This window comes from Cyprinus carpio, chromosome A7 (assembly GCF_018340385.1).
Source record: "Cyprinus carpio isolate SPL01 chromosome A7, ASM1834038v1, whole genome shotgun sequence".
NCBI lineage: Eukaryota > Metazoa > Chordata > Actinopteri > Cypriniformes > Cyprinidae > Cyprinus > Cyprinus carpio.
The window spans coordinates 11,729,203-11,754,612 of NC_056578.1; the positions used below are offsets into that span (position 1 = coordinate 11,729,203).

General features: G+C 36.5%; 3 protein-coding genes across 4 annotated transcripts; all 3 read left to right on the forward strand.

Moving 5' to 3' along the window:
* The first annotated feature begins 735 nt into the window (after window positions 1–735).
* Window positions 736–8,164, forward strand: LOC109093691 (zinc finger protein RFP). Of its 2 annotated transcripts, none has more exons than XM_042759657.1 (9): window positions 736–855; window positions 1,415–1,596; window positions 1,788–2,479; window positions 3,605–3,700; window positions 3,898–4,131; window positions 5,169–5,316; window positions 5,418–5,477; window positions 5,590–5,616; window positions 6,179–8,164. In XM_042759657.1, exons 3-9 carry the CDS (start codon window positions 1,790–1,792, stop codon window positions 6,718–6,720), a joined length of 1,797 nt encoding a protein of 598 aa, XP_042615591.1. In that variant the 5' UTR covers window positions 736–855; window positions 1,415–1,596; window positions 1,788–1,789; the 3' UTR covers window positions 6,721–8,164. The 2 variants fall into 2 exon arrangements, with proteins under 2 accessions (XP_042615591.1, XP_042615592.1); XM_042759658.1 differs by having other exon boundaries at window positions 5,418–5,462; window positions 6,179–8,159.
* A 3,983-nt stretch (window positions 8,165–12,147) lies between these two features.
* On the forward strand, window positions 12,148–18,309 carry LOC109094022 (putative transcription factor Ovo-like 1). The gene is made up of 4 exons (XM_019107701.2): window positions 12,148–12,709; window positions 15,687–15,925; window positions 16,156–16,447; window positions 17,357–18,309. Exons 1-4 carry the CDS (start codon window positions 12,610–12,612, stop codon window positions 17,692–17,694), a joined length of 969 nt encoding a protein of 322 aa, XP_018963246.1. The 5' UTR covers window positions 12,148–12,609; the 3' UTR covers window positions 17,695–18,309.
* An 830-nt stretch (window positions 18,310–19,139) lies between these two features.
* On the forward strand, window positions 19,140–25,340 carry mus81 (MUS81 structure-specific endonuclease subunit). The gene is given in 18 exon segments (XM_042759659.1): window positions 19,140–19,236; window positions 19,481–19,645; window positions 19,756–19,769; window positions 19,771–19,883; window positions 20,018–20,130; window positions 20,206–20,322; window positions 20,470–20,550; window positions 20,634–20,722; window positions 20,811–20,987; window positions 21,114–21,299; window positions 21,399–21,526; window positions 22,270–22,382; window positions 22,546–22,665; window positions 22,745–22,840; window positions 22,953–23,081; window positions 23,448–23,551; window positions 23,882–23,965; window positions 25,142–25,340. Coding segments are annotated over 17 exon segments (1,884 nt in total). The 5' UTR covers window positions 19,140–19,236; window positions 19,481–19,492; the 3' UTR covers window positions 25,209–25,340.
* The last annotated feature ends 70 nt before the right edge of the window (window positions 25,341–25,410 follow it).

The following is a 25,410-nucleotide window of genomic DNA, read 5'->3' on the forward strand; positions in this document are numbered from 1 at the left end:
GCCCACTAAACTATGTCAGGTTTTTCCATACTGATGTTTTATTTTGTAAACACGACCTCTGATTCACCCCACAAACAGACCGCAAAAGACCTTTAATTCAACCGTATTCAGTCATGATCAGGTCCAGATTTCTGAAGAATCGTAGGTTTTGCAGCTCCATCTCCTACTGTTATTTGTTTAATTATTATTTATTCATCCTTTGACAATTTTTTTAAAAATATTTCAGCTACCAATAAGCATGCTGTGCTTTCATCTCAGTTTAACATGTTTTACAATATTCAAAATCATTTAATAGAATTCCACCATTTTCTCAAAAAAGAAAATGCAAAAATAAATAAATAAAGTAAAATAAAAATGTTAAACAAATGATGCAAAGCCTTTTCTCCAAAGTAATTTTTCTGACTTTTAGCAATGACTTTTCTCCTACTGGTGTCACTGTGTGTAGTTCATCATATAAATATTTCATTCATATTAACAAATGAACTTTTTTTCTTAATTTTGAGCTGTATTGAATAAAGAGAAATCTTTGCAGATTCTGTCTGGGTTTGGTCATGTCAGCATTAGTTACATCAAAATGTAAACTACTTATGTTTCTGCATGATTTATTTGACAAAACCTGACACTGAAGTGTGTCTGAAACAAGCATGTAATCTTGCTTGGAATCTCATCAGACAGGTTTGACCTTACTGTGTCTGGGAGAAGGGGGTGGGGGGTAGAGAAAGAGCTGAGGAGGGAGTCAACCAAAAGCAAACCACATGTAAGATTTTCGATCATACCTGTGAAACTGAACCGTCAAGATACAACACAAGCACTGATGAGAGACCACCGGATAAAGAAAAGAAAAGGCTTACAGAGGTAATTTTCTCAGAGATTTAATGTAAAAACAATTTAATGACTGTTAACATAGATTTGGTTTTAAGCATGTAAGTCAAAAACTGTTAATAAAAGATATAGTCATACTTAATCAGTATTTTTACAAAAAATATTGTTGACACTTAAGCCACACTTAAAAATAATGAATGTCATTAATCAGATGATGAATGAAACCAGGTATTTATTTGAAAGAAAGATGGCACAAGCCCACCTCTCAAGCAAAACATTTTTTTTTAAGTTGTAAAAAGGGACAAAACCTATTTTACCACTTGTCAAATTTGGTTCAGACACACTGGTGAAGAACACTGTGAACCTAAAATCATGGGCCAGCTGGTTAATAGTCACTGGAAAAATGGCTAAAAAAAAAAAGGTTTGTTCTGAGAAAATGGTTAATTTGTTAGTAGATGTTACTTAGTTTGATGTTTTGATTTTATTCAATGAGATTCTGGAGTTTTAAGTGCAGCTGGAGTTTTAAGCGTATAATAGTACAACTGAATGGTTGCATTTGCATTTGTGTGCTTTTGTTCATTTGTTTCCTCAGTTACAAATAAGTTTGGATTCCCAGACCCCACTAAGCTGCTCCACAGGACTAAGATAATTGGCAGCTAAGGAAGGAAAATACCACTGAAGAAGACAGATCTAAAACGTGACAAGTGCTCTTACACAACATATGCACAGTTTAGCCAGTAGTGCCTCATTCCAGTGTGAAACTGCTGATTAGAGGTGAGAACACCATTTTCTTAATCCGTCTAATTTAGTGAGATTTACAAAACATTTGAAGTCATCTCAATGAAACTAACCCCGATCCTGGATTATTACTACAAACATTCACTGATCCAGTCATTCTATAGTCATTTTCCCTCGTTGACATTTTTCCTTGTCTCCTCTGTATTTTTTGCCGTCCCTCTGCACAGCCATGCCATTCTCGCGAAGCTTTCTGTCTGAAGAGCAGCTGCTGTGCTCCATCTGCTTGGATGTGTTTGACAATCCGGTGTCCACGCCATGCGGCCACAACTTCTGCGTGACCTGCATCGGCCACTACTGGGACTCAGTGAAGCACTGTCAGTGCCCCCTCTGCAAGCAGACCTTCAAGAGAAAGCCTGATCTCCACATTAATCGAACTCTCCGAGAGATCACTGAACAGTTCAAGCACATGAAGGGAAACCTTGGGACCTCTGGAGGGGACGAGGCAGATAGAGACGCTGAGAAAGGGGGAACGACACAAGAGCCAGTTGGTAGTACACTTAGGCCAGGCCAACTTCCAGGTTATCTTCTTGAGGAAATGAAGCAGAGACTCACACGGCACAGGGCACACAGCAATACTCTGGCCTCTCAGAATGAAACGTGGTCTGAACAAACTGTTACACCAAACACCAATAGTACTAGTGACACCCAGCCACCTGATTTTGCCAGACAGGTGTCCCTGCGAAGGTATACCTTGAGTGGGGCGGCAGATACCATGAAAGTCCCCCTTTGTCCAAAACATCACAGAAACCTGGAGCTGTTCTGTCAGTCTGATCTGGAATGTATTTGTGTCGAGTGTGGACAAACGGAACACCAGTCACATGACATCACATGTGCCGAGAAAGAGTGGCAGAGTCATAAGGTAGGATGAAATGAAGAATAAGTTACAACTGGTAATGACAGAAAAACCTTTAAAAGCCTTCACATCCAAACCAAGAAAAGTGGCCCCAAAAATATTATTACTTAAGTCACTTTAAAAATGTGAATTTCATTGTATTAGGTTAAAAAAAATCAAATATCAAAGTTGCATTTGCAAACAAATAAATGACCTTTTCTGGGTTTTAGCAATGACTTTTAACTAGTGTCACTATACTGCAGTTCATCAATAATTGGTTACCTGGGAAAAATTAAAATAAAATCTTGTTTGAAAAGTGTGCTTGTGCTATTGATCTTTAAAACAAAAAAAGTACAAAATAAATGTTTGTGTTATAAATAAAACATTTAAAAACATTACAAATAATAATAAATAAAAAAAAACAGCAGAATCGTAAGGTATGATAAAAAAGGAATAAGTAAAATTGGAACTGACAAAATAAATCTGTAAATCCCCTGCATCATTACCCCTTCAGCAGGCCTATCTATACAGTGGCCCCAACTAATATTAATACTTAAGTCACCTTACAAATATGTGAATTTCATTGTATTGGATATCAAATCAAAGTGCACAAACAAATGAACTAACTTTTCTGAGTTTTAGCAATGACTTTTCACCAACTGGTTCATTACATTAACTGGTTTTTGATGCAAAGATGAAACTGTCTTAATTTTAAACAGTATAAATTCTTTGTTTGAAAAGTCTGCTTATGCTATCAATCTTATGAAATTGAATAAAATAACAAAAGAAAACAAAAGAAAAAAACTAATTTATAAACAGATCATAATAAATGTGAAATGCATTGTTTTTGTTCTTTTGTAAACTAACACATGAAAATGAAACCTTGTTTGAAAATTGTGCTATCGATAAATAAATACTGTAACAATTCTTGTTTGAAAGGTATGCTTGTGCAATCAATATTTAAAACAAATGTAATACAAAATTCCACTTGATTTGATTAGCTAATCAAATGGTGTTCATACACTTTCAGAAAAAAAAAACTGCAAAAATTTTACCTTCTGGGGTACAATGTTGCATTCCCACCATGCATTGACTGGTAAAATCTGGGGCACTTCCTGTTGAATCATTTCCTGTTTTCTTTCACACATGCAGATGAAGATTGGTATCACAGAGAACGAGATACAGGAGATGACCAAGCAGAGGATGGAGAAAGTGGAGGAGATCAAACAATCACTAGTTGATATCAAAGTGAGTAACGCAGTAGCTTCACTTGTTTTCTTCGTCCCACAACATCAAAAAGTGAACAGCTACGGGTTTAATGTCAACTGATATTTAATGATAACAAGTACTGGACCTTTGGTCACACAGTAGGGTTTTAAATCACCCTAAATCTAGATCCATGATGAAAACCTACATCTTTGCTTCTGCTTTCCCCTGTGCTGCAGACGCTGTCAGAGCATGAGGTGCAGCGCAGCATGCAGCTGTTTGGAGCTTTGATAAGCTCCCTCGAGCGCAGTCAGGCAGGGCTGCTGGAAGTGACTGAGATAAACCGTCGCTCAGCAGAGCACCAGGCTGAGCTCATGATCACAGAGCTGGAGCAGGAGATCACAGAACTGAGGAGGAGAAGCACAGCGCTGGCTAAACTGGCCCAGACGGAAAATTACATCACCGGACTGAAAGTCTGTAATGTGTCAAGACAACATACTCATACCTTAGGCATCAGATTTCATCTGAGTAATAGACTCTCCAGTTCTTACATCTTTTCAGTTTTCTATTTCTATGTTCTATTTCAAATATCACAGAGACATAAGTGGGTTTGTTTGACATGAGCCAATGAGAAATCACCTCAACACCCTGGTGAAGGCATAGCAACATACTAAAATTCCTCAGAACACCTTAGCAACCACATACCAAAGCCCTTAGCATTCATTCACAACACCACTGCATTATGCCGTGTTTTGTTCTGACAAAAGCCATTCTGTGGAGGACTATGACTGCCAATTATCAATTTATTAATTAAAAATAAAAACATGCACACTACCGATCAAATGTTTTACGTTGGTTATTATTTTTTTAAGAAGTCTCTAATGCTCACCAAGGCTGCATTTATCTGTCCAAAAATTCAAATGTAATGTAATTTATTTCTGTTATGGCAAAGCTGAATTTCAAGAAACAGTTTTTTATTATTATCATAACTGAAAACAGTTGTGCAGCTTAATAAACAAACAGGGATTTTTTTTTAGGATCCTGTAATAAAGAAAGTTCAAAAACAGCATTTATTTGAAAAATCACTTTTTATCAATTTAATGCATCCTTTCTGGATAAAAGTATTACTAACTTCAAAAAAAAAAAAAAAAAAAAAAAAAATCCCAAAGCTTTGAACAGCAGTGTAAAAACTGACAAATAAGTTATATTTAAATTAAATTAAATTTCTAAGTTAAAAAAGTTAAATATGAAATGTAATTAATTATTTCCATTCTAAAATAGACATTTAAAACTGTCTATTAAACTGTTATATTTAATATTTGTTTAAGAATATATAATGTATTATATACCGAACACCTTTCTTTATCTATTTGCCAGTGGAGTTAATAATGCTATTAGACATTTTACAATGGGAGCAGTCAATGAATAACTGGCAAATTATGACTATAGAGAGAAAATAAGCATGATTTGACAAACAAGTTCAAAAATTGCTCCTGGTCTTCTCCAACAGGGCTTCTCTGACGTCAGCACTCCCAAGACAATGAAAGACTGGACGGGTATCTCACTGACCTGTGACCTTGGAACTAAAACAATTTACACCTCTGTCTGTCAGCTACTGGAACAGTTTAAGGAGGAGCTTCAGAAAGCACCTGCATTCTGTAAGTGACACTGTCAAACACTACACTGCCATCAAGTGGCAGATGGAGAAGTTACTTCATGCGCTTTGCCTCTTTCGATTGACAGTTTCTTTCTGCTCTAGGCCTCTCTGTGTCCGCTAACCAATCACCTGTGAAGTCACACCCAAGTAAGACTTCTGTTGGCAAGTGTTCGTCTTACCATGATTCATTATAAAACTATGGATCTAGAATTACGAAATGCATTTTTAAACTTCATCTTTTCAATAACAATGATCTTATTTCAATGTTTTGCAGAAGTAAAGAGAATACAGGAATATGCAGGTATGTGTTAGAGATGGCATTTTATTGCAGTGTATATATAAGCAGGTGCTATAAAGTGTTTTCCCCCCCTCTCTCTCAACACTTGATAACAGCTTTGCCCTGTTATGGATAAAGTCCTAAATAGTTGAGATAACAGTTTATTGATTGTTAATGCTTGCACATCACATCTGCATCCATTAAAGGCCATAAAAACTTCAGTTTGTTCTTGTGCAAGTAGTTTTTGAGTTGAATGTTTTTGAGCATTTGCTAAATAAACAAATTAACTTAAATCAATACAAAGTTAGAATTTACATATAGCACCTAATTTTAAAATGTAAATTATTCCTGAGGTGGTCCTTCAGAAATCATTCTAATGTGCTGATTTGGTGCACAAAAAAAAAAACATGTCTTTATTGTCAATTTGATGCATCCCTACTGAATAAACATATTCAATTGTTAATAAAATATATATATATAGTGTGTGTGTGTGTGTGTGTGTGTGTGTGTGTGTGTGTGTGTGTGTGTGTGTGTGTGTTAAACATCCTAAATATAAAAAGATAATTATTTTAACTTTTTACACTAGTGGATGTAACCCTGGACACCAACACTGCTCATCCACGTCTCATCCTATCAGAAGACAAGAAGAAGGTGTGGTGTGGTGAAAGGCATCAACAAGTTCCCAACAACCGTGAGCGCTTCGACCGTGTAGTGTGTGTCCTGGGCTGTGAGGGATTCACCAGTGGCCGACACTACTGGGAGGTGGAAGTGGATGGAAAGACTGACTGGGACCTGGGAGTGGCGAGTCATTCCTGCAACAGGAAGGGTAAGATCACAGTCAGCCCCAGCAACGGCTACTGGTTTCTTAGCTTGCGGGACAAGAATAACTATGCCTTCAGGACTGAGCCTTCTACTGCCCTACCCCTCAGCATGAGACCTCAGAAGATAGGGCTGTTTGTGGACTACGAAAAAGGCCAAGTGTCCTTTTATAATGTGGACGCAAAGATGCACATCTACACGTTTATGGACAACTTTTCTGAGACTATTTACCCATTTTTCAGTCCCTGTACCAACAAAACAGGTCAAAATTATGCTCCGCTGGTGATCTCACCTGTCCTTATGGACTGAACAGTGAAATGGAAACATTTTATGAGCAAGCATCTGGTCCAAAATGTTACGGACTTTCCTTTTTTTACCTTGTAAATGAGTGTAAATAAGTGTCTGCTACCATCTTGGCACTTAATTTTCAATGATAACACAAAGAGAAATTTCACTAGGATGACCATATGTCCTCTCTTTCCGGGTTTTGGCTTTGTTTTCCTATTGACATACTCTCTACAGTCGTCATACATAATATTTAATGCAGATTTGGATTGCTTTGTTCATTCACTGTAGATCCAAGCCATTTTGATAATGATTATTATACAATGCTTTTATGTTATTGGTCAAACTAATTTTCAGTCATTACCTTCAGCAAATATAAAGCAATATAAAACAATAAGAAAACAAACCCAAATCCCAGACATTTTAGGCAATATAGAAATCCCAGCCAGGACATGTCTGGGGAAAAAGAGGACATATCACTGCTGAAAGTCTTTTTTTGCCAACAAATATGCAAATTCCCCTTGTTACATTAACATAACACCAAAATCAACAGGAGTTTTTAATTAACCTTCTCTCCAGGATGGAAAGACTAAAATAATACAGTATATGTTTCTTAAACAAGACTGCACTGCAATCCACTATGAATAACAGTGAATACTCATTGCTTTTCAGGCATTAGAGAGAAAGTTAATACTTTAATACAAGATGAGTATTAGTAAATTCATGTTGTTCTGTTTGTAGAATTGCTTCATTCACTGTTGCAGGCCTATACAGTTCATTTGGCCTACTTTGAAATGTAACCTAATTCTCATACACTGCACTTTAAAGTTTCTGTTAAGATGAGTGTACTTACCCATGATGAAATAAACCTTGCGGTGTCAGATGGCAAGTTACTGCAGGTAATTTGTCTCTTTATGCTTTATGACATCCCACCCTTTCTCTCTCTTTCATATATGTAGCTAGTACCAAGACTGGGCCCCATTTCCCTACAGTGGAGTGAGACTAAAGTTATGCTGCTTACACTTACAATACATTACAACCACACGTGTCTGTTAATGGCACTTTTTAATCAACACTAACTGTCTTTACATTGTTGTTTTTACCGCTATAGGTAACTCCCAAACCAAATCCTAACGGTATTTTCTCTCTGTACATCGTTCGTGTTGAAGCATGTCAAAAGTAACTGTCGGACTCGGAGAGAAAATACCTGAGGGCTCACTGGAGTCGGCGAGGCTGCGTTTCCTCAACGCACCGCCAGGTGGCACACCTACTGATTTTATAACTGCTCTTTTTTCTTAACGTGAAGCAAACACGTGGTTACATTCCTCTTCGCCATCTAGCCAAACTGCCCTTTATGACTTATTATTGGCATATAAAACTACATATAAAGCCAACTTCACAGATGTCGACCTGTTTTTCCTTGCCACTGTCAATCTGTTAAACTAATCCATACAGAACATAATACAGAAGACTGAGGCTTGTTGTAAAGCATTGAAGTAGTCACAACAGCAATATCTCAGTATCTGCATGATGTTCTATGTTTTATATAATCGTTTTACTATTTAAATTTGACTGAAAACTTGTAATAGAATGCTTAATGGAGGTTTCCATTGTGACAACATGCTACACTATATGCAAATGTGGGGAGTAATACAGGAACTGTTTTTTTTTTTTTGCCAAATTTTTTAAGGTAGACTATTTTCTATTCAGAAATTGACTTCCCACAGTAAACACAGAAAGAGAATTATTCACTGGAGTACAAAATTGTGACATCTAGCTCCCTGAATGCCTTATTTAATTCATCCACATTCACTGATAATTATCATTATTATTATTTATTTATTTATTTATTTGCAAGAAATCAATACAGAAAATTCATTCATATTAAAACATTACATTTCTACAGACTTTTTAGCATTTTGTTTTTATTGTATTTAATGGAAACTTTTTGTTCAAGTTCTCTGGCACCATCTGTTTCTGTGTTTTTAAAGGGGTCATATGATGCGATTAAAATTTTTACTTCCTCTTTGGAGTGTTACAAGCTCTTGGTGAATAAAGATCTGTGAAGTTGCAAAGACTAAAGTCTCAAATCCAAAGAGATATTCTTTATAAAAGTTGAATCAACCACGCTCTCCTAAAACAGCTCGTTCTAACACGCCCCCACATCTCTACGTCACTATGTAGGAAGATTTGCATAAGATGTTCACGCAAAGAAAGAAGGCGTACCTTTTATTCTCATTGTAATATTGTTGTTGCCATTGCTGCAATGTAGTATAGACGCTGTGTGTTTCACTGTGAAAGCGAAACTACTTTGTTTGACCTTCCAAAAGAGGACGATATCCAGACTGCGGTCGTCACATGTGGTTGCCGCAAGCCCAACGGACGCTCCTTCGTAGAGTCCACCGGCCACACCGTTCTCAAGCCTGCTCGCCTCTGCTCACTCAAACCGGCCAAGGCTCACTCTAGGCCTCCGGTCTCTGCTCACTCAAGGCCACGGTGTGTGACGCTGTTACATTGAGAAAGTGAAACTACTTTGTTTGGCCTTCCAAAAGAGGACACGACTAGAAATCATGTTTATATCACGTTTATAATGGGATTTAATGTTTATGTCTCGTCGATCCGGCCGGACAGGGCATCACAATATGTTAAGGGGAGTAACATTTCTGTCACATGCTTGAGGTATTCCGCCAATCACAACACATCTAGCTTTCAGACCGATGAGATTTGTAAAAGTCAACGTGTTTCAGAAGGCGGAGCATAGAGGAGAAACTATAATGTACAGTATGTGAAAAATAATGTGTTTTTTGAACCTTAAACCACATAAACACATTTCATTACACAAAATAATGTTCTTTTAAGCAGCATCATATGACCCCTTTAAGTACTGATGGTAAATAACTTAATAGTATTGATTAATGTTTGCTATTTTCACTTCTAAACAACATTAGATATGAATTTCAGTAACTTGTAGAATTAGATGTACAATCAAATATGCCATGTGAACTTAACAATTAAATGTGCATGAAATGATAATTCAAGGGAAATGAATAAATAATGTATCAGGGTCAGAAATTAACCAGAGACAAAAATTCCTTTTTTGTTTTTATTTTTGAATATTGATGCATTTCACTGATATTCTTGGTCAAACATGCTCAGCATGGTTTAAATGTCTCTATAGATACTGTACTAATCTACAGTAGCTGTCAGGTGCTTATATTTGCTGCCTCAGAAGTGTATGTTGTTGTATGTGTAGCAAACATGAAGTGTGTTTTTTTTTTATTATTAAAATTATTTAATTAAATCTCTGAAAACACTGAACGTATAGACAACATTACAAAAAAAGCTTTGAATCTGTGAACTTGTATACACAGACACCAACCGGTTATTTTAAAATGAATTCAAGCAGAGCCCTTACTGTGCTGTTATATTTTGCACATTAGCTGCTGCTGATATAATGATCCTCATAATGAAAATGAATTCAGTCCCTTTCAGTAGAGGAGGGGGGAGGATGCCCTCATAAAGTAAAAGAAAAATGCATCAAAACAATTCCACGTGGCAAATATAGCAACTTAATAATAAAGAAAAAAAGGTAGTGATGAGAATAATAAAGCATTCCAGGAAGCATCATGTGAACTTTATGTTTCAACATAGCAGAAATCACAGGTGTAACAAGCCAAGCAGGACATAACAACTGACATAACAAAAAAGACAGAATGAGACAGCATGTGTGTGTGATGACTATTACCATATTTCAATAGTAACCAACATTCCGCACTAATACACTCTAGAATGTGGATCTGTGAGAAGAGTTTTTCCAAACTACCTTTTCAGACCGCAAATCGATTCTGGACAACAGCTGTGACGCACGCTAAAGGCATGTCACACAAATACTGTGACAGTAATGCATGCTGGTCACAACTCCACCCAGCTGTGAAAAAAAAAAAAAAAAAAAAAAAACATAGCTTTATTAAAAGTCACTACCAGTCATTGTTATGGCTTAGAAGTGAATGAAGCAAAGCAGGCTCTGAGCAAGATGAGAAGAAGAGAAATGGGGGAAGGGATGGGGTGATTGTCAGAGAAATGGTCGTAGGCCGTCTATCAGGTTGAGCTTGAATGTACTGACTCTTGCCCTCCTGCCAGATCTACTTGCATGCAAGCCAACGGCTCCGTCTTTGAGACCAATGTTTGTAACAGTAAAGTTACAGTGTAAGGTGCACCTGACATCCGTCTTGTGGCTGAACTGATTTATAACGGCGAATGCAAGCCCTGCAGATATGAGTCTTGTTCACTGGAAACACTGAATGTATTTTTGAACTATAGACCCAAGTTTGAAATTGTGATAATTTCTCAGATTAAGTTTTAGTGAGGGATGGATGGAGAAGCTGATTAAACAAAACAAAACAAAACAAAACAAAACAAAAAAAACCTTAAGCCAAATGTTCTGCCGCAACCTCTCCAACAGCCCAGACAGCATACCTGTCATTCTGCACACCTCCTTCTTTCACTCAAAGTCTTTCTCTTTCTCATTTGTGCTATCATCTCTTCATCTTTCCACCTGTTTGCTTTTTTTTTTTTTTTACCTCAACCTGTTTTCCATTTATAAACTGTTCTCTTCTCCCATTATCTAGGTCATTTACAGCTAACGCACATGATTGAGAAAAAATAAGCATATTAGGAATTCGTGTAAAATTTGGTTTTCATATCATGGGAGCACTCTGCAGGCCGAAGAACAGCATGATCATTTTGAGAAATATACAATATGTTTACTGCAACTTCAGCAGACATTTGGCTTACGCGAAACTACAAAACAGCAGATATGGTCTTCAGAAACTTGCATGCCATCAAGAAACTGTTGGAACCGAGTATTTTCCTAATTGTTCGATTAGCATCATGATGAACTGCTGTTTTGTGTACACTTGAGGTGTTTTTGTTAGCTCAACTGTCATTATCAATTGCCTCATAAATAAAGTGTGAAATGCTGGAGGGATTAGGTCTCAGAAGTTTCACTGTAACATTGTGAAAGTTTTATTTTTTAGGGACTAAGAAAGAGTGTTCAGTTGCATTTGGCAGCTGAGTTACACAAAACCTATCATCATCACATTTCTGGCTGTTCCCATGTCTAATGCTTAGTCTAATGAACAATTAGCAATATGAATTTGAACTAAACAAGTAAATGACCTTCTGTCATTTGAGCTGTTTCGACCATATATAAATGCCCAATGCTCTTAAGGTGTCAGAGATTACTATCGGTGTATGATTTCTTTTTAGTTCGTTTTTTGGTCACATCCTGCCTCGTAGACTATTACCTCTACATTCACACCGGTGCCACCTTGAAGCGGAATTGTTCAGGGGAAGGGGGGAGACAGAAAGAGAAAACCGGTTGGACAGGTAAGACGTAAAGGCCGGACTGGGTCGGGTTTGTTGTCACCGTTATATTCAGACGCATGCGCATTGTTACCTGTTTCCTCATGAAATGAGTACCTGCGCTCTAATCAGCCGCTGAAATTCACTTTGTAGTCCGTCGTTGAGCAGCTTGGACTATTTACCTGCCACAAACATCACCTCCCGCCTTGACAAAGACACCCAGCTGTGTCTTAAAGTGAATTTCCGAGGAAGACTTCGTGAACTCGGGGTAGCGGAAGACGGCGGAAGGTGTAAGCAGAAGCGGGTGAAGGTAGTGGGAAGCTCCACGGAAACCTGCACAGGTACAAAAGTTTGGAGTGAAGAGGTGTGCGTATCGAGCGAAGAGCTCGGCTTTGCTTTTCCTAAGGATAAGGCAACTGAAGACACCATCCAAGAAGGACTTGACGCTTAATTTGTATTGTGGAGCAGTTTTTCCAAAAGTAGGATTGGTATTAGAAAGCCTGCTGTTTAATTTTGAGAGATAGCGGGGAAGGACCTCGGGAATAGACCATGCCACGAGCTTTCCTAGTGAAGAAAACGGGAAATTCACCCTGGAAGAGAAACTGGAGCGATCTACCGGATCATGAACGCGGAGACATTTATATTCCAGGTGAGACGATACAAGAGTAAACACTTTTAGCTCTCAATCCGGATAACGGTACGGATGCATCGAACGGCACATTCAGTTAAACATGAGTTTATTCCCAGGAACAGGGTTAGGGACAGTCCTGCGTAATTTAAGATCTTATTTCGTGTAGGCTATTTTGTTTTTACAATTTTTAAAAACTTTGTGTGTGTTTCGCGTAGTCTTTTTTTATAGGCTAGCTATACACTAAATTGAAAAGTAACCTGTATATAAAACTTAGGCTGCCTAAATTTGACCATTTCTTTGTGAGTGATGAACATGATCTTATAAAATGAGTTTGTGTGTAAGAGGGCCGTTATTGCTCTTTTGGTTGACCTTCAGACCCAGCTGTCTTCCTTATAACGTGAAACTCATTGCAACACACGGTGCCAGTGGCCTATAGCTACACAAAACCTTTATAGTCGTCTGAAATTAAAGCACTAAGTTATAGCCTGAAAGGTTTAGCCTTTTTTGTTTTTCTCGAGAGTAAGATAAAAATTTCCATTGAAAGCTGGTAGGCTATCTAGATCAGAAAAATCACTAATAACTTTTAGATTGGGTGATATTTATTTATTCGTATTGCAAGAAAGTTACTGATAATTGCTTCATTTTTTAGGGTTTTTGGAGGTAGCTATAATCATATTACTGCGGATCACCTAACGGAGCACACACAACCGTTCATTACGAGCCCCTTCTTCAATCTCTGCACTTATCATTATATTACAGGCCTAATAAGATATTCTGAGATATTAGGCTGCTCTTTAGTGTTTTTTTTTTATTATTATTATTATTTTTTTTTTTTAATTATTATTATCTTTAATTACGGTTAACGATTAAGCAATTCAAATGTCTGTAGCCTAGTAGAAATTTGACATTTAAAAGGAATGCGTTCAGATGTTTTCTGTGTTTGTCAGCCTGGGAGTTTTGTGAAAGTTTAATCCATTTGCATAACAGCCCATTCATAAACTGAACCAACTTGAAACAGAGACATTTATACTATTGATTCATGCAGGTATGTCAGAAGGTTGTTGTACCTGTTCCGTGTGTTGCCATAACGTTTACTGACTTGTATAGGCTATATAGCCTACTTAAAAGACGGTATAGCCAAGGCTACCTATTAATCGGTGAATAATGGATTTATTCTGATATTTTCTCTACAGCAATCCTGACATGAATCGTTCTTTCTTTCTTTCTTTCTTTCTTTCTTTCTTTCTTTCTTTTTTTCTTTCTTTCTAATCAATGCAGCATCCGTTTTAAAGCTCTGTGGTCCTTTAGTTTGTCGTCCGTGATATGGTTTTGGGTTAATGTTTACTGCGGTAAAGGAAATAACGGGCTTCGCCGCGCTGTCTCCCTTTTCCCGCTACACCCTTAGTAAACACACACACACACACACACACACACACAAACACACACACACACACACACACACACACAAACACACACACACACAGTGAGTGTACCTTTCACCTCACTTTTCGATATCTGCTGAACAAACCCGGAGCACAAGCATTGTTATATTTATCGACGTTGCCTACCCATTTTATGACTCTTGTTTTAAACACATTCATTAACTTTAGTTTCGTTTTTTTAAATTGTTTTATTCTACTTCGCCAGCCATGTCACGCATAGAAATTGTCAGAGAAGTGTGAAACTGACTTTGAAACACAACGAGCAATGTAATAAATTGAAAAACTAAAATAATAGCAATCATTTGGAAAATGATACACACTTACTTGAATGACTGAGAAACCAGTTAAGATCAAATATTATTTTTTATTTTTTTCGCCTAATAGTTATGGCTAGGCCTAATGCATTTAATTAAAATGCCTTTTTTACCTATCAGAAAATCCCAAAATATTTTTCAAAGTCGAATCTGTTTGTGATATTTAAGATAAAATCTGTTCGGTTATGTTATATTTGTGGTGTGACTTTCTGTGAAGGGAGGTGTTGGCAAACAGGTGGTGTTGGCAAAGGCAAAAAGAAAAAAATCACTGCTGTTTTTACTTGTAGATTATGTTAAAAAAATAAAATAATAATAATGAGAAGAACTTATGAAATATATAGCAGTCACATTAATAAATCATACAGACATTCGGGTCTCTTCAGCATCAAACTACTAATTACTAAACATACAACTAAATATTTGGATTTCTTTATGATAGGAAACCAAGTAACCCTTCTCTGCTTGGATTATATGGTCATTATGAAATAGATTGTTGGATTTTACCGTTAGCCACTGCACACATAAGATATTTGCATTATAATTTGCAACCCAGTTGATTGTGCCCCGCCAGAATCAACAGATTCATTGTTCAGGCTACTAGTATTAGTGTTCTTGACCATCTGAAATCTGTCTCCATGCAACCAAGTGTTTTTTTTTTTTTTTTCTCCCAGTGACCCAATAATCTCTTCAGTAGATAGTATGATCGAACAACCTCTTAGGAAAGAACATGATCGTTTACCGGCAAACATTTGCCGATTATCCATCTGATGTATTGTGTTGCAGGAGGTTTGTATAAAGGGAGCTCGAGCCTGTGTCTCTAGCTCAGCTGGTCTGACTGGTAAAGCAGTAACAGGAGTGGTTTGACTTCAGCCCGGCACAATAAGCTCACACACTCATACGCACCAGCCAACCCACCCACTCACACTCTCACACACCTAGCCCGGAGGCACAACTGTCCCCCTTAGCCTCGAGAGCCACATACACACCCAGTTTCTGATTGTCTAGCAATAACATCCTTCATCTTCAGCTATGTAGGATGTAATCCACACTTGTTCACAAAGCCAAGATGTTATGCTGGAAAGATTTGTACATCTTGCGCTTGTCATCGTTTGTCTTTAAACAATACTCAGACCAAATAAGCAAAGCAAATATTGTTGGGACACAATGAATGATGCTTTCTGTTCTACCTCAATTTGTACTTCTAAAATTTGATGCCAGTGTGTTTTCTGTTTCCTCCAGTCTCCATGTCTCCCATTGTGCTTCAAGAGGAGACCGAAGCCAGTCCAGCAGAGGTGGCGCTGTGCCTGTCCACTCGCAAGAACCACAACATGTACACGTACCACCAGATGTACACCAATGACCCCGGTGCAGTGGTTCCTGCCGCTGAGCTCCCATCATGCACTGCTCTGGGCCAGAGTCCAGAGACTGAGCACATCCGAAGCACACACAACAATACATATGAGCGCACTAAAATAAAGGTGAGGCTTCTGGAAAATGTTTACTTTTACTATATTGATCTAAGATCTAGTTACAGCGGCAATAAGCTCATATTCAGCTGCAGAGAGCCATTGTGCCACCATTGAACATAATTGATTTGTGAATTGCTTGTGTGTGTGGGTCATACTCGTATCACTTTACTAGTTTGAGTGTTTACACTACCACTAATTTTGTCTTTATATTTCCCTCTTTGTTTGTTATCTCACTGCAGGTCACCACAGGTGAGCTTCCCAAAGAGGTTCCACCTATTGCTCCTAGTGTAACTACAAGTACACCTGCTTCTATAGCGACATCTTGCTCCCCTCCTGCCACTAAGTCGTCTTCAGTGCAGTTGAGTGGTGGTACTTATGTTTGCCAGGTGTGTCAAAAAGTTTTCCAGTTCCAGCGCATGCTAAACAGACACCTGAAATGTCACAGCGAGCAGAAGAGACACCTGTGCGACTTTTGCGGAAAAGGCTTTAATGACACCTTTGATCTCAAGAGGCACGTCCGCACACACACAGGTAAGAGCTTCATTTGTTTGCGATGAAGTAGAAGTAGCCACAAATAATTGGTTGCTGATTGGATTTGAGATTTGGATGTTGTGGAGGGGCAGGATTTAAGCATTTTCACTGAAAGATCAAGACACTTTGATTGAAATATTATGAGGTCAAAAAACTAAAAATATATATATTTATATTTATATAGATATATATTGATAGATAGACTAAAGGTCAAAAATGCTTAGAATAATTAAAAATGTTTTTAGAAGGACCAAAGCTGCATTTATTTGATCAAAAATACATTAAAAACAATAATATTGTGAAATATTATTACCATTTAAAATAACTCTTTTCTATTTGAATATATTTAAATATTTGATTTTTTATTATTATGATTTGAAATAACATTTTTAGCCATTACTCCAGTGTTTAGTGTCACATGATCCTTCAGAAATCACTCTAATGGGTGCTCATGTATTATTATAATTGGTACACAGTTATTAATAATTGTTTATTATTATCCATACTGAAAACTGTATGCTGCTTAACATTAACATATGTGGAAATCATGATACATTTTTCAGGATTCTTTAATGAATAGAAATCTTTTGTAACGTTATAAATGTGTTTACTGTCAGTTTTGATCAATTTAATGCGTCCTTGCTGAATAATTTTTTTTAAGTTATTTTATTTTACATCACTATACTTTACTTTACTTTCTTTAGAATAGTAGTGTATCAAAACTGTTTTCAACATTAATAATAATAAGAAGTGTATTATTGCTATAGACGTTGAAATCATATTAATTAAAAAAGGGCAATTTCCTTCTCAATTTGATTTATTTTTATTAAAAGAAAAAAGTGCTGTTATACCAACATGCAAAACAGCTTCAATTTATAAAATAAGAATATTCTTCTGTTCCACCTGCAGGTGTTCGTCCATACAAGTGCAATCTCTGCGAGAAGGCCTTCACTCAGCGCTGCTCTCTGGAGTCCCACATGAAGAAGATTCATGGTGTCATGCAGCAGTACGCTTACAAAGAGCGCCGCAGCAAGCTGTACGTCTGTGAAGAGTGCGGCCTTACAGCTTCTACCCAGGATTCATTGCTGCGTCACCTCCACACTGAACATCCAAACAGTGTCCTCCTGCGGGCAAAGGGCGCACGAAGACTGTCACCAGTGGGGAATGCTACCAAAGATGACACCTCCCAACCTGGTTCCCCTCTCTCTCATAATAGCGATGATACTGTAGGGTCAGGAGGGAGGTAGAGAGAGGGATGTTTCCTAAACAATATTTTTGTATATATAAAGGGATGTGATTAATGTGCATTCTGATGATTTCATGTTTCATTCAGAATACAGACAATAAGGGAAGAGGTCATTTAAAAAGGGAAAGTAAAGTCATGCAAAATGCTGTTTTAATGGCAGTACGCTGAGATTCAGTTTACACTTTTGCTGCAGAATGGGGCTGTAGTTTTCCCTGTGAAACACACAATAGCAGATTATAACCTCTACAGCATAAGTATGCACTACTTCAGTTTACATAATAATAATATTATTATTATTAAAATAGATGAGATGAAACACAACTCAGGAGAAATACACAGATGAATGTGACATTAAATTGTTCCATTTGTACTGTGCGTGACAATGATTTTATGTAGCAATGTTTCAAAACTAAAATAATACCGTTGTGAACTCCGTGGTGACTGATAGTTACATATCAGCAGTCTCTGAATGTTTGAAAAAAGGGATTTTGAAAGGAAATTAATTTTGTGTTGTTGCTGTACTACTGTATGTAATATATACCTGCATAAATTTATCATAAAAGATTTATATTTATCCTGGTGTAGTTTTTATATTTTCTTGGGTATGTTTTTGCTAGATTTTATACATTTACTTTCACATGTAACAACCTTTAATACTTTTAATACTTGTGTATTTTGGGTTGCATTATTATTATTTTTTTTTTGTACTTTTTTATATTCAAAAGCATCATAAATGTAATAACATTTGAATTTCTTGTCACTGTTAGATAAATTAAGTAGTCTCTGTGGCAATCTATAACAACACACCTCCACAATAAATGTGTTTTTGTTGATGGTTTAAAAAGAAGTGTGTTTCATTCTCTTGTATTATTTCAGGAATAAGCAACATGCTATCAGAAACCAACTACTTAATTATTGATGTTTTAAAATAATTTTTATGCATAATTGCATGCATGCAAACATTTATGGTTGGAGATAAGACCTATAAAGCATTTTAGAATTTGCATGCAAGAGAGAATGGATAAGAGATCACAAAAGAGAAAGAGATTCAGTGGGCGCATGTTGGCGGATTCCAGATCCTTGTTTGGTCTTGTTTGTGGAATTCAGTGGCTGTTTCATTGTGGGCCCATCAGGCATTAACGGCTCAAAGGTGCCTAGGATTTCCCTTTAAAACCGTTATTTATAATAATATAATAATATTTTTAAACGTATATAATACTGTACAATAATTTCTCATTTAAAACAAACATAAGTTGAATTGAGATTAAATGTAGGCTACTTATTAATCGAGCCCAAGTTTGGTAAGTTAACCACTATAGTTATATCTTACTGAAAAACATTAATATCTAACATCATCCAAACATTTTGTGTATGTGTAGTCCAAATAACTCTCATGCAATATGCCATGTTTCTACGTTTTGAGGTTTACTAAAATGCACCACCAAACCTTGGTGTGGCGCTACTTGTGTATCGTCGGGCGGAAATGACGTAACTACAATAATTTCGAAAACACAGGCGGGGAAACGGTGGCAGCTAAACTAAGGTAAATAAAGCATCCCAAAACATAGTAATAATAATAATAATTTACATGCATTTTAAAAGATGATCACTCTAGGATTTTAGCACATCAGTTGCAAGCAAATAACTAAACGTGTAAATAGGCTGCTCATTTAGTTTTTAATGTAACGTTACATACATTTATATAGTACGTGTCCACGCTTTTATAATGAGGTTACGTCAGTTGCATTACAAATATTTAAGCAACATGAATGTCTTTTGCTTTATAGGATGTAAATTGCATGTTCTATGCAAATATGCCGACGGATCAGGTGTGTTTGGGTCGGAAGCGCCCGGTTCCTTCATGCCCGAACCCTCTGTTCTTGCAGTGGTTAACAGAGTTGCGTGACAGCGCCAAAGAGAAAGGCCTGAAAACGCAGTACGTGTACCAAAAGGTGAACGACTGTGTTAGATTTACCTTCGAAAGCTGGAACGCAAATACACGTAAACAAATGCATTAGTAACCGATTAAACTCAGCGACTGCAATGCTGTGCTTTTTCACAGGCCATAAACTCTTTGAAAATATCCTCTGCCGCTGAAAAACGGGAAAGAGGCGAAGATCCTGCAGAATTTCGGTGACGGGATCTGCAAGATTTTGGACGAGCGACTGCAGAAGCATTATAGGGAACACGGTGAGGGACCTCAGTTTAGCGCAGACGGTGATTTTCTCTTAAATGTTTAGAGCATCCACAACCTTTCATTATCTTAAACCGTTGTTTAATCTCTTGGTGTCATGTTTACAATCCTGTTTTATTCCTCCTGAAAGGTTCTGATGCTCCAATCCATTTGGCTACTTCTTGCCAGGGGAGCAACGTGGCTTCCTCCAAACAGATGGAGGAACCCCGAAAGGAGCCTTCGGGAAACTTGAGTGAACCTATGGTTGGTTTTAAAAAGGAAATGAGTTGCAAGTACTTGTTTGGGTTAATATTAGAAAACTAATGACTCGTTTTGCAGAAGCGAACACAAAGAGAAGTGAGAAAGGAGAAGGGAACTAAGAAAAAGAGAGAGTATGTGCCCCAGAAGAGGTCTGGAGGTTACGCTGTACTGCTCACTTTGTATAGACACGCACAGGTAAAACGAGCACGTTTATTTTCATCTCATTTTATGTTATATTTATGTAAATTGTCAAAACTAAGATATGCTAAAAAAAAAAAAATGGCGGGTACTAACTCACTCTATAAAATGTAAGGGTAAGTTTTTCCCTTGTTGTTTTTTTAGATGCCTGGCAGTAAAGGCTTCATGTTTAGGAATGAACTACAAACTGAGGCACAACCCTTGTGTGAGAAGTCCTTCACAGTGGTAAGGCAAACAGCTCACTTCTGCACAAGACTCACTGTAACCACTGCTCGTACCTTAAGTATGTTGTTGTCCCCTACTCATAGCCGGATCTTGGTAGCAAGTACACGGCATGGTCCTCGGTGAGCACACTCATTCAGAAAGACCTTCTGGTGAAGACACACAATCCTGCTAGGTGAGATGTAAACTGCAATCCCAGCCCTGGATTTCTGCTTTACCTTGAGTTCAGTCGCTCATCTCTGTCTTTCTATGTTTTATTTCAGGTATTCATTGACCGATCAGGGTCTGGCTCTAGCCGAGAGGCTGGATTCTGAAGAGACGGGGATGGCTAAAGAACATGGGGAGCAAATGAGTGGAGAGGAGGACTCTCGGGATGGACCAGACGTTGTAGACCTGACTTTAGTGGAGGATGAGGAGGAGCAGGAAGACAAAGAGAGCTGGTGAGTAGAAGCAGGTTGGCTTTTGCAGAAGTGCAAAGATGTGCCCAAAATGTTTTGCATGTTGGGAGGGTATGAAGCAGTGCCACTAGTGGCATATTAACTGTATAAACTTTCATCTGCCAGTAGGTCCAGCAAGACTTCAGAAAGGCTTGCAACAGCTCTTTCTGTAAACCAGGCCACAGGTCACATCTCTGAATCAGATGCCGCAGGAAAATCTCAGACCCTAGAGACGGGGAGAACAGCAATGGGTTGGCATCTTCCACCTGGCTCTTACGACATTGTGTTGTGTGTCGACGTCATCGAAACAACAGGGTAAGAGGAAAAGAGACTGAATTTTCTCTAATGAATTGTCTTTTATAAAACAGAAATTAGTTAGTAGAATTATATCACAGTGATATTCTGAACTCAAAAGGGAAGCAGTGGGCGCAAACAAGAATTGGTTAAGGAACTGCAAAGGAATTGTGTGACCTTTGACATCAGAAAACTGAATGTGGGCGATTTCCTTTGGGTGGCGCGTGAGAAAGTGACACCTGTTCCTGGTAAGTCAACTAGCAATTTTTCCTTTGTTTAACAGAGATTCAGGACTAGTTAATAACCAGCAGAGGGCATTGTTGCTCTTAGAAGAAATGCACAATAAAAGTTTAGTAGGTCAAATGAAGACATTTATATAATGTTGTTCTCAACCCTTCTAAGCTGATATGTACTTCTGTTGTAATAAAAAGTGTAATGTTGTACATCTTTATTTTTATTTATTTATTTTACATTTTAATTAAAATTATGTCAATATAGCAATTTAACAGTTTAAAGTAATAGTTCATCCCAAAAATGAAAATTTACTCATCTTCAGTTCATCCAAGATATAGATGAGTTTGTTTCTTCATTGGAACAAATTGGATTATTGTGATGTTTTTCTCAGCTGTTTGGACTCTCATGCTGACGGCACCCATTCACTGCAGAGGATTCATTGGTGAACAAGTGACGTAATGCTAAATTTCTCCAAATCTGTTCCGATGAAGAAACAAATTCATTAACATTTTAGATGGCCTGAGGGTGGTTCAGTTTTATGCTAATTTTTATTTGTGGTTGAACTATTCCTTTAAATAATTTTAAGACTTTTTGCCCCACTTTTTGATGATTGCAGAGGCCCCCTAGTTGAGAAACACTGTTTTAATAGATTCAATCCATTAAGTTTATTATTATTATTATTATTATTATTATTATTATTATTATTATTATAAAGGTTCAACATGTACAAATTCCAAAAAATTGTGTCCTCCTTCAGGACAGCTGCGTCCACCTGTGGGGAAAGAGCTGGTACTTGATTACATAATTGAGAGGAAGAGGATGGATGATCTGTGTGGAAGCATTATAGATGGACGCTTCAGAGAGCAAAAGGTTTGAAACATGATATATAAATATGAAAATGAACCTCGAATCCCTTTTTTCTCGATAACCTGCTCTATTTATCTGCTTTCTAGATATAATGAAAAGAATTGAGAATTCATTTGTGTTTTATTATTTTCCTATTTATTTTTTCCTTTCACATTCTCATGCTTAGTTTCGACTGAAGAGGTGTGGTCTGCGTAAGCCCATTTATCTAGTGGAGGAGTGCGGATCAGCGGCGGCTCATCTCAGTATACCTGAGAGCACATTACAACAAGCTATAGTCAATACACAGGTATACAGCAGGCCATACAGAGCATCATGAAATAGTGGATGACGATGATGATGTGCTTGTATAAGTGTGTAATTCACAGGTGGTTGACGGCTTCTTTGTGAAGCGTGTACAGGATGTGAAAGAGTCTGCTGCTTACCTCACCATCATGACCAGATACCTCCAGAAACTCTACCATGTATGTTTTACAGTCAAATCAATGCAGCATGCGTGAAGCACTTCTTAATTCATGTCAGGATTTTTTGTGCTTAATTTTTGAGACTTTTTTTTATTTTATTTTTTATTGTCAGAATTGCACATTATTCTGTCACTCCAGAGAACTGGAGGGCGATGGAGGAGATGAGAGTGAGCAAACGGCAAACCTCTCTTGTTCTCTCATGGCCTTCACAGAATTTAACTATGGGGCTATTAAGAACAAGGTAATGTCAACAAATCATTTGATATTTGAGAAAGTAGGGTTGCACTGATATTAAAATTATGCCCGATATGATTTCATGATAACATGAAAATAATTATTGCTGGTATGATGAATGACTATTAAAAAATCTGTACTAAAATAAAAATATAGCACTAAAAGTTTAAATTGGTATTGTGACGCATAAGTGAATTTAGACATCACAATATTATATTATACATTATGGTTAAATATTCATTTTGAAATGAGAAAGTCCTGAAAACAGCCTTTGTTGAAAGAACATTTAAAGAATTAAAAAAATATATATATATTTTTCATCATAAATCTTACTATTATTTCTAATCAAGATCTCTGTCTCATGCAAACACAGTGCCAGACAGTGCGGGAAGTATTTGCACGACAGCTTATGCAGATCAGTGGAGTCTCTGGTGATAAAGCAGCCGCTGTTCTTGAACACTACAGCACAGTCAGCAGGTGTGACTCACTCTCCACTTTTGCAGGAACCCTCATCATTAAAACTAATTTACATTCCACTATCACAGACACTCACTCATTAAATGACTGTCTACCGTCCTGCTGTCACAGACACACACTCATTAAATCACTCATTTGTATTCTACTATACCAGACATTTACTCACTGTATGATATGAAAATTACTGTGTTCTATAACAACTGATTGGTAACACATACAGACGACATTGTCATAAAACCCATTGGTTTGCTTAATCATCTGGAAAAGCCTATTGGCTTTTGCTTGATTTTTATTCTTTTTTTTTTTTTAAATCATTCATTCTTTCTGTAGTTTATTGCAAGCATATGATCGGTGCTCCAGTGAATCAGAAAAAGAGAAGCTGCTTTCATCCATCAAATATGGAAAACTCAAAAGGTTTTTGTTCTTTAATTTGTTTGTACTATATCTATCTATCTATCTATCTATCTATCTGTATGTATTTGAATTATACTGCTTTTCTGCTAAGAATAGCTATATATATATATATATATATATATATATATATATATATATATATATATATATATATATATATATATTAGGGCTGTCAAATGATTAATCACGATTAATCACATCCAAAATAAAAGTTTTGTTTACATAATATATGTGTGTGTGTATACTGTGTATATTTATTATGTATATATAAATACACACACATGCATGTATATATTTAAGAAGAATATGTTATGTTTATATATTAAATATATTTATATATAATATAAAATATAAGAATATAAATATATAAATGTATATACATGTAAATATTTTCTAAATATATAATTTATGTGTGTGTATTTATATATACATAATAAATATACCCTGTACACGTACATATATTATGTAAACAAAACTTTTATTTTGGATGTGATTAATCATTTGACAGCCCTAATATATATATATATATATATATATATTTATATATATTTTTATTTTGGATTATATATATATATATATATATATATATATATATATACACACACACACACACTTCTGTTCAAAGCTTTGGAGTCAATAGGATATTTCGAAAACAAATGATTTTTAAAGTATTTATTAGGATAAGTCATTTAAGGAAATGTTTAATTTTTATTCAGCAAGGTTGCAATAAATTTATCACAAGTGACAGTAAATACCTACATTTTATTTCAAATAAATGCTGTTTTCTTTGAACTTTCTATTCATCAATGAATCTTGAAACGAATGTGTTGTGGTTTCCACCAAAATACTAAGAAGCACAACTGTATTCAACATTGATAACAACAAGAAATGTTGAGCACCAAATCAGCATATTGAAGGATCATGTGACACTGAAGACTGGAGTAATGATGCTGAAAAATTCAGCTTTGCCATCACAGGAATAAATTACATTTTAAAATGTAGTAAAATAAAAAAACAGACATTTTAAATGGTAATAATATTTTTACAATATTACTGTTTTTACTGTATTTTTGATTAAATGCATTCTTTGTTGAGCCTAAGAGACTTAAATTATACACATTTTTAAAGTTGCTTTATTATGATGTATATGTATTTTTTTTTTTATTATTGTTGCAGGAATCTCGGACCAGCTTTGAGCCGCACTATATATCAGCTTTACTGTACACGTGGACCTCTGTCATAGGCCTTTGCCTTATTACAAATACAAATGTGTGCAGAACTTCAGTTTAATCATTGTATTTTCATTTTCATTCTGAACATTTGTTGACTCAAATAATGTCTAAAGTAATAAAGATATAAATTACAGTTTTTCTAACTTGCGTTATATATGTTTCTCACCCCTCTGGAGTATTGCAGTTCAATTCTATGCTTCCAAACAAAAACTG